Here is a 12,595-nt window from a genome sequence, read left to right on the forward strand (position 1 = left end):
TCGTAAACTCAAGGTTGCGCGTCGAGAAACTCCCTTCTCGACCGAATATCTCTTATCAATGCCTTCGCTTCCTCCACCTCAATTCCATCTTGACATAGCTCACTAGCCAGTTGGCCCGCCCGATCAAAATTATTCCGTTTTAAAGACCATCTCGCGAGCCATAGGCGAGCCTTAGAAGTGGTTGCTGTAACCCCCGTTCCTCCTGCTTCCTCATTCCCATCATCACGATGGCTAAATGAGGAGCGTCGTGATTCGCCTAAGCCTTCTCTTTCATCGTCTTCAAGATCGGAATCGTCCTGATCTGTCAGCCCTGCTTCTTGCCGTAGAGTAAGTTCCATGTATGCGGCGGTTTCATTCTCATCCCCTAGCTTTTCATATAAAGTAGCAATTTGATGCAGTGTCTCAGGGTCAAGTATTCTTTTAGTGTTTCCAGAGTCTTTGGGATTTAAACCTCCTCCTGCACTAGAAAATGAGTTCAAGCCCGTGCCTCCGCCGTCATAATAAGATCCTGCAGCGAGCGCACGTTTAAGTGCTCGAATACTCTGCTCGATACGGCCCATCTTGGCGTAACAAGATCCAACAGCCTGCCACATCTTGGGGTCGTATGGCCGAAGGGCCGCGGCGCGCTGGTAGTAGAAAAGTGCATAAAAAGACATGTCAAGGACTTCGTAAGCTTGGCCGAGACCATACCATGCACGGTAGTCTTTGCGATTAACATCCACAGCTCGTCTATATGACTCGATGGCAGCATGCGTATTTTTCATTTCAATGTACTCATGGCCCATGAGAGTCCATGCAGATAAAAAGTTTCTGTCTAATGTTAATGCACGTCGAAAGTACATTACCGCTTTCTCGTGTTCTGATTTCAAGGAATAATAGTTTCCCACAACACAGCATGTTTCTGGCCGGAATTTATCGGTTGCAGTGGCGAGTTGAGCAATGAAAGCAAGCTGCGGCCTTGCGCCCATAACATATAAAATATTTGAATAATGATCTAGGCAGTCGAGACGATGGGGGGAGTTGATTAAAAGTTCGGAAAAGAGATGAGATGCTTCCTCAAAATCTAGAAAACATGTTAATAGATGGGTTAGTCCGACTGGGGCGTATGTTAACCGCATACCTTTTGAGTGATAGTACAGCAATGCTCGCTGGGTTTTTAAGAATGAACTTGACGGGAAAATACTTTCAAGTTCTGAGAGAATTTGGTGAGTATGTTCTGTGGCCTGGTAGAGTTCCTGGCTAGAGTACAGATGGAACACTAAAGTCATAATGTTCTGGGGCAGTTCGTCCACCACTCGCTTGAGCTAAGAATTATTATAATGGTTAGTACTGACGCTTCGGTTTGGTAGAGTGATTTTTTAAGGAAACATACGTCTTCTGTACTGGATAACAAGTCGTTCAATTCTTGCCATGCGCCCCAATGAAATGGGTAAAGGTGCACACTCCTTATCAGCCACTTCTTCGCCTCTTCTTCATTCTTAGCCTTCAGTAGTACCACTCCATAGAGGTACTCAAGCCATCCCTGCCCACTGTCTTGAAGTCCCTTTTCTTCTCGGTCAGTAAACCATCCTTCCAGCCCTTGAGCAAGCCCTGGCAACTCCCTATTCACAGTCATACCTCCATCCGCTGGTCCAAGTACCATTTCGGTTTCTTCGTCCTTACGTTTCTCTCCGGCTAGATACTTTGCGTATAGGGCGAGAAATAAAGATTTCTGGCTCAAGTTTGGAAATGGGTTTTGTGAGGTGGAGGTGTGGCTCTTTTTGTTGCCAAATAATGAGGCTGGTTCTTTGCCCTTTTGAGACTGAAGCGGTGTCTTTGCTTTCGGTGTTGATGGAGCACGCGGTGCTAACGGAATTGATGACATGGACGGAGGAAGGAAAACGGCTGCGCAACGATCGTATTCACGAGTATCAAAGTATGATTTTGCGAGGATATATTTGTGAGTTTCCCTGGCTTCCAGGGCGGCTTCTTCTGAGTCTTGCGGCCCGAGAAATGGATTTGCCATTGTAGTAGGCGAGAAGTCCATAGGTGAATTTGGTTCCGTATCCGTTCCTTCGCCTTGGTCGACGGGGGCCAATGAGTCCAGCATTTCTGCCGCCCTGTACAGATATATTAGCCCTGGCTATCGGAAATATGTGAAGCCTCTCTCTCATGCCTACCATTTTGCAGAGTGGTATAAGCATCGTTCAGAGCACTTGACAGCAGCATCTTCCAGCCTGTGCCTCAGCTCCCTGACATTATCCGCACTGAAATTCATTATCGCGCCTGATGATGGATGCCAGACGCTATAGTAGCATGACGTTACGATCTACTGGTTGCCAACGAGAAGATCTCGGATTTTAAAACCGCCTGCAGCTTAACATCGTATTAGTAGAGGCACAGCTACCGGGAAATACCACCAAGCCACGACCTTACCTAGACAATAGAGCAGTTAGAAGCCGCTCGTTTCTTGTTTATTTACAACCATTTCACATCAAACCCTCGAAATACTTTTTATAGCTTCGAGAATACAAACAGTGCAAACATAGCGGGATGCGATTGAATCTCGGAGGGATTAAATAGTTTAATCCTTTCACCTTTTGAAAACAAACCCTTCTTTTTGTCTCTCTCTACACGTTTAAGAGCATTCACAACTCTGCAATTGAGCGTCACAGCTGGTTTCTAGCCTATATCAATCTTCTTCTCGAGCTTCTGTTGAGAAATGGCTTCCAGCACCAGCCGTGAGGACTTTAACAAAGTCTTCCCCGCAATTGTTGAAGATATTAGCGAGCACTCGAAACAATATAACATTCCTGCATCGGCTCTGGAATGGCTTCAGAAGGTCAGATTTTTCTCATTATTATTCTGTCTTACGGTAGCTAACATGTATAGTAGAACTTGAACGAAAACACCCCTGGAGGGAAACTGAATCGTGGTCTCTCAGTCCCGGATACCGCTCTTGCGCTCCTGGAGAAACCCTTGAATGAGGAACAGTTCAAGCATCTTGGTCTCCTTGGATGGATGACTGAGCTCCTACAAGCATTCTTCCTCGTTTCAGACGATATAATGGACAGCTCCATCACCCGCCGTGGAGAGCCGTGCTGGTACCGCCGCCCCGGGGTTGGCATGATTGCAATCAACGACGCGTTCATGCTCGAGTCCTCTATCTACGTCCTTCTCAAGAAACACTTCCGCTCTCACCCCGCCTACATCGACCTTGTCGAACTTTTCCACGAGATCACCTTTCAAACCGAACTCGGCCAACTCTGTGATCTCATCACTGCCCCTGAAGACCACGTTGACCTAGATAACTTCAGCATGGACAAGTTCAACTTCATTGTTATCTACAAGACGGCTTATTACAGTTTCTATCTCCCTGTTGCGCTTGCCCTGCACTATCTGCAACTTGCTACCCCCAAGAACCTTCGTCAAGCCCATGATATTCTCATCCCGCTGGGCCAATACTTCCAGGCTCAAGATGACTACCTGGACGTGTTTGGAAAGCCAGAGCAGATTGGCAAGATCGGTACTGATATCCAGGATAACAAGTGCTCGTGGGTAGTCAACCAGGCTCTGAAACTCTGCTCCCCCACCCAACGCAAGGTCCTCGATGAGTGCTATGGCAGAAAGGATGCTGCCATGGAAGCCAAGGTGAAGGCTGTTTTCAACGAATTGAACATCCAGAAAGTCTATCACGACTTTGAGGAAGAGCAGGTTTCAAAGCTGAAATCTATGATTGCTTCCATTGATACCTCTGAGGGACTGAAGGGAAGTGTCTTTGAAATCTTCCTGGCTAAGATCTACAAGCGTGACAAGTAGATATGACTTGCGATACTCACAATTTTCCTCCCAAATTCTAGTAGGAAAAACTGCCAACATTTTCGGCCTTTCATGTTGTAAATATCACTTATCGTCAGACGGAAGGCGACGAAACATTAGAGAGAAAACAGAAAAAAAAAATTTTACCTGAAAGCAGATGTAATAGTTAATGGAAAAATGAATTTACACGTTATTTTCTAGTTTGATAAATTTATAAGGTAAATGGAGGCTTGGCGGCAAACGAGGTTATGTATTGCTTAGGATTGATATAGTCGTCAGTATCGCTTATGTGTACGCGGAAATAAAATCGAATAAATAAAGGAGGAATATATTTAGTAGCTCAGTGAAACTATTCACATCCGCAAGCGCTACTCTCAACGAACACCTCGAAATACTTGTCAACAACTATGTATCAAGCCAGCATTAGCATTGATACCGTTACAACAGCCGAGTTACTCAGGCTGTCGTTGGTTTGGCTTCTTGTCCGTTTAGAGCTGGATCAAGCTTGAGAGATATGGATTGTCTTTTTGGTCGAATAGGGACGGGAAGAGAATCCTCTTCCTCGTCATCACTGCCAGTCCTGGATGAATCATAAGCATTAATTCAACTACAGCATATGGTATAGGTTGTGTACTTACGGGACTTTGTAGGAAATATAGTCCTCCGTGTCCAGCCCTTCACGGCCTTCTTGGATGGAAGCGAAGTCTCCTGGAGTCATAGTGCCAGTTCGATCACGAGGAGAACCTGGAACAGATAGCGGACGGGATATCTTTTGCTCAGTATGGCCAATAGCCTCGTGGAAGTCATCAGCCGCATCAAAGGAAGATGGATACGCTGTGGGTAGAATAACCATTAGGTGGGAATGTAGTTAAATTGGAGGATGGGGCATAAATACGTACCGCGTCTCAGAGCAAGCTGGCGAGCTTTCACATACTCTAGGCCCATCCGTTTCCAATCTAGCAGGTCGCTTAATCGCTCAGTTCTGTTTCTTTGGTTGATACGTTGTCTTCGGCTCTTCTGACAGAAGTCAAACATATAGTTTGTTAGCTGGTTTACTGAGTCGTCAACACCTTTTAACCTTCGGTCAACCACATATATTCCATAATCGGCTGAGTTCTCAATCAGCTCTTCCATGTAACATCCGAAACCAGCGAGGTTAGTTGTTATACTTGGAATTCCCATAACTGTACATTCCGCGGGTGTGTATCCCCACGGCTCGTAATATGATGGGAAAACACCAAGGTTAGTACCTCGAACGAAGTCATCATAGTCCAGGGGGAGTACAGGGTTGGCAGAGTTGAGGAATTCGGGGTGGAAGACCACTTTGACACGGTCAGTCGGGTAGTTGAAAAGTTGCACTCGGCGAAGCTGATTGAGAATAGGGTCCTCAGAGTCATTCATCATGTTATGGGTGACAATTGGGGGTAAATTATGTCGTTTCATAGCAAACAAGCGCCGGCGTATCAGTACCCGATCCTGATTCGTCATTAGGTCCTTTTCATCAGGCATATTATCACCCTCTTTCCAGCCGAGACAGCGTTCAAATAATCGTTTACCAATACTCTTTTCTACGCTTTCCAGAGTATCTCGTAATGACTTGACGACAGCTTGGCCTTTAAGTGCCTCAACAGTGAGGGATGAGGTTTGGGAAGGCATTATTATAAAGGCCACAACGGTAGTCTTGGAGCCAGATTCCTTTAAACGGTGATTGAGTCTTGCCAGTGATTCAATAAACATGTCAACACCTTTGTTTCGGTACTCGTATCGGCCAGATGTAAAGAAATATAGGGTATTTTCCAGGTCAAAATCATTATGCCCATAGAAGTGGCCACGAACAAAGTCATTTATCTTGTCCTTTGAGTGAGAATGTAAGTTTTGGAATTCATGGACAGCCGAGAATTTCTTGACGTTCAGCCCGTTGGGCAAGACGCCATCCGGCTTTCGTTTGAGTAGATGCTCACTCTCGTATGCAGTGATGTGGGAGACGGTGGTAAAGACATCGGCGGAGTGTGCTGCAGCACGCTCGATGCAGTAGCGATGGTAGATACCTCGTTTACCGGCCTCTGCATCCACGTCGAAGTTTTTCAGGTTGTTGTAGAAGTCGACAGAGCCCGCGCAAAGGTATCTTCCAAGAAGAGTGGCATGTGTGGTGAAAATAGTCGTCACGTCCATCCGTCTCTTCTTGGTCAAAGGAAGCGCAACTCCTGCTAGCCATTCGTGGAAATGAGCTATCACAGCTCTCTCCGTGTCTCTACATATATACTGTCGTGCAATCGACCGTCAGTTCTCGTACCGCCCAGAACTACATGCACAAGTAACTAACCTCTCCTAAAAACCACGCAATGAGATATCCAAACGCAATCGCCTCGTTGGTTTCCGAATCAGCCGATGGAGACGGAATGCCTGCTGCGTTCCAAAGATCACCCTTCCACTCGTCGAGGTATTTATATCCCGCACCAGTGTCAATCAAGAGAACGCGCGGAGCACCTTCTATCAGCCATCGACCATACACGATTTCTATACCACGCTCGGTCATGGCTTCAATCGCCCCAATCAAGTGAGGATTCGTCGGTGTGAGGGTTTCCACCTCGACCACCGCCTAGCATGGGAGAATGAATCAGCATATGTGTAGGTATAGGTACCTCAACAGGACAGCTCGTGTATTACCGAAGCCCGGTTCAAGGGACCTATCAACGTATATCGGTCGCCATACTCTGCGGTTGTTACGGCAGCTTTGGACTTGAGAACCGAGTAGATCCCTCCAACTGTATTCTGACGTTAACGGCGTGTCGCAAAGAGTGAAAGGGGTACGAAAACGAGGGGACCAACCTCGATTAGCAACCTCCGTCGCAATCTCGAACAAGACGTGGTTCTTCACGTCTCTCTTTGGCTGCTCTGCAGCATCCCGGCGAGGAGAAGACGCCATGACGTAGGTAAAAGAGCCCAGAGTCCCACCACAGCAAATCGCAACTATGAGACGAAAGGCGAGTGCGAGCTCGAGCAGGCAGACAAGAGGTGATACGAGCGGCAGACGGTAGATTAAATAATAGTAAATTTCATTCACAACAAACAGTTGGACTGGGAGGTGGCGTTAATATTTGATTATTTGTCTCAAGGGTCGAAGTTGGAAGCTTTGTTGAGACGGCCCGCACTAGAAACTAGCAGTGGATGCAAGCTTGGAGGCGGGTCTGGGGTAGATGAAGCTGGCAAAGGCGAGAAGTAGATCTTCAGCCGGTGCTTCTGTCTGTCCGTCCGTCTCTCGTCTGCCTGCGTATGCGGTGGATGGTGGGAGATCGTGTCCGCCGTTCCGGTGGGAGAAGACGAGGTGGGAAGAGGAGGAGGAAGAAGAAGAGAAGGTCGACTTCCGCAGGCGCCCAGCACAAACATCCTTGTACGCGCATAACAGTTAATCCCTCGAACCTAGCACGAAAGATAATGCCGATGCAAGCTACTATTCTATCCAAGAGAGTACGGGCTTGTCAGACGGAGTGGCCAAGTCGGATTAAAATGATATACGGAGCAGCAATTCATGGCAGCCAATCTCGAGCAACAGCAAAGCTTGCTGGCTTCTACCCTGGATGTTAAGTGAAAAAGAAAAAAAAAAAAGGGAAGAAAAAAGAAAAGAAGATGATGTGAAAAGGGAAGAAGATAATAAATACACGTTCCTCAACGCCAGGACACCATGGCTAGGCTGAGCTTCGCCAGCAGAAACAACTTAAATCGTACATCACTGGCTGAACACGCTGCCGTTAGAAGAGGACATCAGGCTTCTCTCAAACAGCCATTTCTGCGTCATGACGGGGGAGGAGACCTTTCCAAACGGAGTGGGCGATGAAGGTGCCCGCAGGGAGCTTCCGTCTCGAGCCCCAATGCTAGTCCGCCCGAGGGGAGAAGGCGAGCCAAAGCTGTTTCTACGGCCGCGCTCCCGGCCACCGGACCGAAACCCCTTTTGGAATAGAGGGCTGCCGGATGGAGAGAACGGAGGACTGTCAGGGTGGTTTCTGCTTGGCGAGTCTTCAGTTGCTGAGAAGGGCGAGCTGCCCCATGATCCAGAGCTTCTCCTGCGTGAGCTTGACGATACACGGTATCTCGGCGGAGTGATGTATTCGGCGCCTGGCGTAGCGGGAGGCGTGCTGTTGGGGTCGAGTCCCAGTAGCGCCCTTTGCGACGGAGTCAATGGGATGTCGGAAACCTGGTCCGGCGCCCGGTAGATGGGGTACAGAGTCATGGCGATGTTGATAAAGAGCAAAAGGCGAACAACAAGCAATACTATATCAGGGTAGGTGGGAATTTGCAAAAATGAACCAATGGCCAGAGAACTATTTTTCAGCCATGTCAGCATTTGTTCTCTGCCTGGGGAATTGGGTCATCCATACTATTGCTTGTAGGTGTTGCCGATGAAACCAGTAAATATCAGAGTGCCTGCATTCCATAACACCCGCCTGATGGTCCTCTCGTTGACGCTTGATGCGTTCTGTCGTCGGATAATCTCTTTCAGGTGTGGGTGTCGCCATTTGCCTGGAGAGGCGGTTGACGGGCCATGGACATCCAGCATCCGCGGGGTTGACGGAAGAGACGAGGGAGCCATTGACACGGAGGCAGATTATACGTATAAATAGGAGAACTATCGAAGCAGAATACCTATCAGGACGGGTAAGCTGATCGTTCAATCGGTGGTAGGCATGGAAAGGAGACTCACCTGTCAAAAAAGACCTACCTTACCTACCTTTTTAAATATCCTGCTGAGGCGTTAGTATCGAGAATAGCAGGAATCCGTCTCTGCCTGAATCATAACATCACAAAACTCCCCTCATCCACGCTGTGTTTCCTTTTTCTTGTCTTCCTGTCTTCGCAGAGCCAAAAACTTGAATGTTTTTCTGTTTTGTTAAGCGCCAAAATTACCGCGCTACTACAGAAACTTGGCGGCTGTTGGGCGTATCGAGATTTCATTACCATCCACAATATACAGAAGATGGCCACTTTTATGGCAGAGGAAGCCTGGAATAATTGTAATTTATCTACTTTGTAGCTCAGTAACACATTATGCTACATTAATATGTACTACCCCACTACAACGGGTGAGTTTTCGTATATGTTGTGCTCGTATTAATATGTAACCCGTACTGCCCATCCCACCTACATAGTAAACAAACGTCACTTTTGCAAGCGCCGCTTCTTTCTATCTCAGCTTCATAGTTAATAGCTAAACCAGCTGGCCAGCGTTGGAATACAGACCAAGTATATACACCATGGCAGCTGATACCTCAATGTTGGCCAGGGCGGATGCGCTCCTTGAAGCTCTTTTCGCCGGTTGGAATGTTTACTCGACTTTGCTCGCAACGCTCCTCGTCTCGTACATCGGATACTCGCTCTTCTTCACCAAAGACCCCGATGCCCACCCTTTTATACTCGCCCGCCAGGGAGTAGTAGCCCCCGTTAGACAGCGTGGGGAGTCAGCTACGGTGCGGGCCATGGATGTTCCTCATGGCTACCCGCTCAAGGCTGGGCTTGGTGTTCGAGATCCAGATACTCCAAGATGGACTGCAGGCAGACGTGGAGACCTGCGAGATATATGGAAAGCTGTTGTCCGTGGAGAATTGAAAAGTGATGGCACACCTACCGGGAAGAGAGGATCTATATACACCGTTCTTGGGAAAAATTCCAAGGAACGTAACGTTGATGATGTCTCCCGGGAAATTAACATCATCGGACAGTATGTCCGTGACACCAAGGCACAAAAGGTTGCTATATGTCTTACCGACTCAGTAGAGATGCTTGCCACTATCTTTGGTATGCCTTCCACGTACTCTTTTCTATGGTAATGCTGATGGCTAACTAATAGTTAACAGCAAGTGCATTTTACGGCTTTCCAACTGTCATAATTCCTCATAATCTTCCCCCTCAGACACTCGCGGAATATCTCCGGGAAGCAAAGGCAGATCTTCTCATTGCTGAAGCCGGTGCTGTGGAAGTTACCTCCCTACTTAGCCTGTGCCCCGCGTTGAGACATGGAATCTGGGTCGCCCAAGAGGGTAGCCGACATATGGACTGGAACGAAGTCCCAGAAGGAGCCGGTAGCAAGATCGAGGTGGCTACATGGCATGAACTGATTAACGAGAAAGAAGGGTCTATTGGCCCGGAAGTGCCTGAATGGGATGTCAAGACGTCGACACCGTCCTTGGCTACACTATGCCCGTCTAAAAATGGCTTAGGGTCTTTCGTCGAATACTCTTCTGGGGTATGATACTAATTTTCCCTGTTGAGAAACCAGCTAATTAACATTATAAATAGAACATCATATCTGGCGTTGCCGCATTGGGATCATCTTTGCCTCGCAATGAACAACTCAAATCGTCAGATTTGGTTCTATCAGTTGATTCACTGTCACACTCCTATACCCTTTGTTTCATTCTGGCAGCCTTGTATGCAAATGCATCAATTGCATTGAACTCTGTTGCTGGAGAAATTATAGATTTCGCACTTGCAACGACTGGTATCTCGCCGACGATTATTATTGCCTCTTCCCACACTATATCTGATTATCATGCTCAATATATGGGTCCACAGTTGAACCCATTGGTTAAAATCGGTCGATTCTTCCAAACAAAAACCTTGGACTCTGGAAGAATGCCATCTGGCAATTTCCTCTCCCCACTTGGAGGAAGCGGCCCCGTGTCCGAACAAACTCTGAAAAATTTAAGATTGCTTCTTATATCGCATCGAGCAGAGGGGGATCGAAATAACCAGCTCACTTCTGACCAACTCACGGACTTCAGAATTATGACAGGTGTCCGTATTGCATATGCACTCACTACTGCTAAAGTAGCTGGAGCCGTTTGTCAGACGAATCCGTATGATTATAGGAGACAGCGCGGATTCAACCATTTTGGCCCTCCACTGAACAGCGTAGAGCTTAAATTGGTCGACTACAAGGAGAATTCAGGAGACGAAAATGCGATTGAAGGAAAGGTGAGAATACATATTTCCTTGTAATTATGAATCGGGCCCTTGTCAAGATGGCTATACTAACCCTTGATTTTTATAGATCCACATTTCCGGTCCTGCCGTAGTTTCAGAAGAATGCAAGCTTGAAGTGGATGGCCTATTCCAGGATGACAATACTCTTGTTCTTCTGGCTTAAGCCTCATTGTGTATGAGATATGATATTTTGGTATAATTTGGTTTTTCTCATGAGATGGTATCATTAAAAAAACATGGGGTAAGTCTGGCTGCATCTTCCGGCATGAGGAAGTCCATTTGGATAACTTGAATGATGGTACAATTATCTGCGCCACCTACGCACGAATACATTTGCAACGAAGAGAAACATAATAATCCATACATGCAGTGGGCGAGATGACAGATATAAAAGGGGTCTTTCTATTATACAGGTAGTAAATGGATTGGCTCTGAAGGCCATTATAATCAAAACGCCGTGATTTAATACATACACCCTCTAGATGAAGATAGAAATATTCTATGTACGCAGTAGTGACCTCGTCCACGTAACAGTGTTTGTAACGTCCTGGCGATGTTGGTCTACAGTCTGCACACAACTCTCAATGACCTTTGCCAGTTCATCCCTTTGACGTTCAAGAGCCTGTCGAAGATTTTGTTGGGCCTTTACTTCTTCCACCTGTAAGGCGAGGTGCATGCCGTGCCATAGAGGAACGTACGTACGTAGCCTCCAATTAGCCGTTGGCCACTCAGATGGCACAGTGAATTTCTCGAGAGGCCAGGTGTTAATAAGTTTATCCGCATATGATCGAACTCCCTGGTCTTCATCACGTCCTCCGAACGTGTCCATGGCATAAGCCGCCTTTAATTCAAGTAGCATACCAATAATGCTTGGTAATCTCTTGGGGTCTTTTTCCGCAACTGGATTTGTGTGTTCTGGTGAATTGAGCAGCCGGACCAACTCCTTTGCTTGTCCTAGTGCTAGATGCACGTCGGGTCCCTTAAAGTTGGCCTTTTCCGCTTTTTGCCGTATGGCAAATAACATGGCACGAGGGAAATCTGCATTGCGCATGAACAGCCCCGTTCGACGTGACTGCGCTATGGCCTGCAAAACTATTGCTTCCATCCCAAGTTCGCCCGCCCTTCGTATGAGCATCTCGGTGGTATGCGGAGTGACAATGCGTTTCGAAGAATGAAGGCCGGTTAAGAATGGAATCAGGTTTTGCCAATCCTCTTCTGTCTTTAGCAGTCTCACCACTCTGGCTAGCTCGCTGTTGCTGGGGGCATCTGCAATGTGCATGGGCCGTAGTGTGTAGTTATCCACCTCATCTTCGGTGCCGACATTGACAACCACGGGGTTGTTCAGCAGTTCCTGTGCTTTCGACTGTTTATACATGGCCCTTTTGTCATGATAGGGGAGCCATGCCGGAATAAAGAGCTTATTTCGAAATTTTTGGAGCAGTCCGTCAAGTTCGGGGGATGAGGTAGGAGTGAATTTCGGAACCAGGGCTACGGATGTAATATATTAGCGGGGATATCACATCGTAAAGGTCAATTGCTGCATACCCTTGGGACGACTAGCAGTGCTTGAGAAAGCTCTATATCGACCTAGTGTAGTCTGGGAGCTGCATCCTAACGCGAAAGCCCTCCCCAGCCTTGGGTGCGCCATTGAGAAAATGTGGCAAAACAAGAACGTTTATCCAAGGGCTACCGTCAATGGAAGCATATAAATGGTAAATATTGTCTTGAATTGAGGACGCCGTGGTTGATCGTGTGTTTGTATGAAATTCGACCAGCTTCAAATCAAAAAGTCGATGATAAAAAAAGTCAAGTCTTGGCA

General features: G+C 47.2%; 6 protein-coding genes across 6 annotated transcripts; 2 read left to right on the top strand and 4 right to left on the bottom strand.

The window, feature by feature from the left end:
• Window positions 1–8: 8 nt before the first annotated feature.
• Window positions 9–2,257, bottom strand: MCYG_01789 (conserved hypothetical protein; the record flags this gene model as incomplete). The annotated part of the gene is made up of 5 exons (XM_002848809.1): window positions 9–1,063; window positions 1,121–1,304; window positions 1,373–1,533; window positions 1,618–2,099; window positions 2,160–2,257. 5 exons carry the CDS (start codon window positions 2,255–2,257, stop codon window positions 9–11), a joined length of 1,980 nt encoding a protein of 659 aa, XP_002848855.1.
• Window positions 2,258–2,701: 444 nt separating this feature from the next.
• Window positions 2,702–3,798, top strand: MCYG_01790 (farnesyl pyrophosphate synthetase; the record flags this gene model as incomplete). Its single annotated transcript, XM_002848810.1, has 2 exons — window positions 2,702–2,821; window positions 2,875–3,798. The coding sequence occupies 2 exons, from the start codon at window positions 2,702–2,704 to the stop codon at window positions 3,796–3,798; spliced, it is 1,044 nt and encodes a 347-aa protein (XP_002848856.1).
• Window positions 3,799–4,254: 456 nt separating this feature from the next.
• MCYG_01791 (glycogen synthase) lies at window positions 4,255–6,724 on the bottom strand (the record flags this gene model as incomplete). Its single annotated transcript, XM_002848811.1, has 6 exons — window positions 4,255–4,378; window positions 4,437–4,632; window positions 4,698–4,815; window positions 4,855–6,060; window positions 6,122–6,397; window positions 6,512–6,724. The coding sequence occupies 6 exons, from the start codon at window positions 6,722–6,724 to the stop codon at window positions 4,255–4,257; spliced, it is 2,133 nt and encodes a 710-aa protein (XP_002848857.1).
• Window positions 6,725–7,525: 801 nt separating this feature from the next.
• Window positions 7,526–8,386, bottom strand: MCYG_01792 (conserved hypothetical protein; the record flags this gene model as incomplete). Its single annotated transcript, XM_002848812.1, has 2 exons — window positions 7,526–8,117; window positions 8,175–8,386. 2 exons carry the CDS (start codon window positions 8,384–8,386, stop codon window positions 7,526–7,528), a joined length of 804 nt encoding a protein of 267 aa, XP_002848858.1.
• A 661-nt stretch (window positions 8,387–9,047) lies between these two features.
• MCYG_01793 (conserved hypothetical protein) lies at window positions 9,048–10,939 on the top strand (the record flags this gene model as incomplete). Its single annotated transcript, XM_002848813.1, has 4 exons — window positions 9,048–9,588; window positions 9,648–10,036; window positions 10,090–10,767; window positions 10,844–10,939. The coding sequence occupies 4 exons, from the start codon at window positions 9,048–9,050 to the stop codon at window positions 10,937–10,939; spliced, it is 1,704 nt and encodes a 567-aa protein (XP_002848859.1).
• Window positions 10,940–11,275: 336 nt separating this feature from the next.
• MCYG_01794 (conserved hypothetical protein) lies at window positions 11,276–12,424 on the bottom strand (the record flags this gene model as incomplete). The annotated part of the gene is made up of 2 exons (XM_002848814.1): window positions 11,276–12,264; window positions 12,322–12,424. 2 exons carry the CDS (start codon window positions 12,422–12,424, stop codon window positions 11,276–11,278), a joined length of 1,092 nt encoding a protein of 363 aa, XP_002848860.1.
• Window positions 12,425–12,595: the final 171 nt, after the last annotated feature.

The sequence above is a fragment of the Microsporum canis genome, genomic scaffold (assembly GCF_000151145.1).
Source record: "Microsporum canis CBS 113480 supercont1.2 genomic scaffold, whole genome shotgun sequence".
NCBI lineage: Eukaryota > Fungi > Ascomycota > Eurotiomycetes > Onygenales > Arthrodermataceae > Microsporum > Microsporum canis.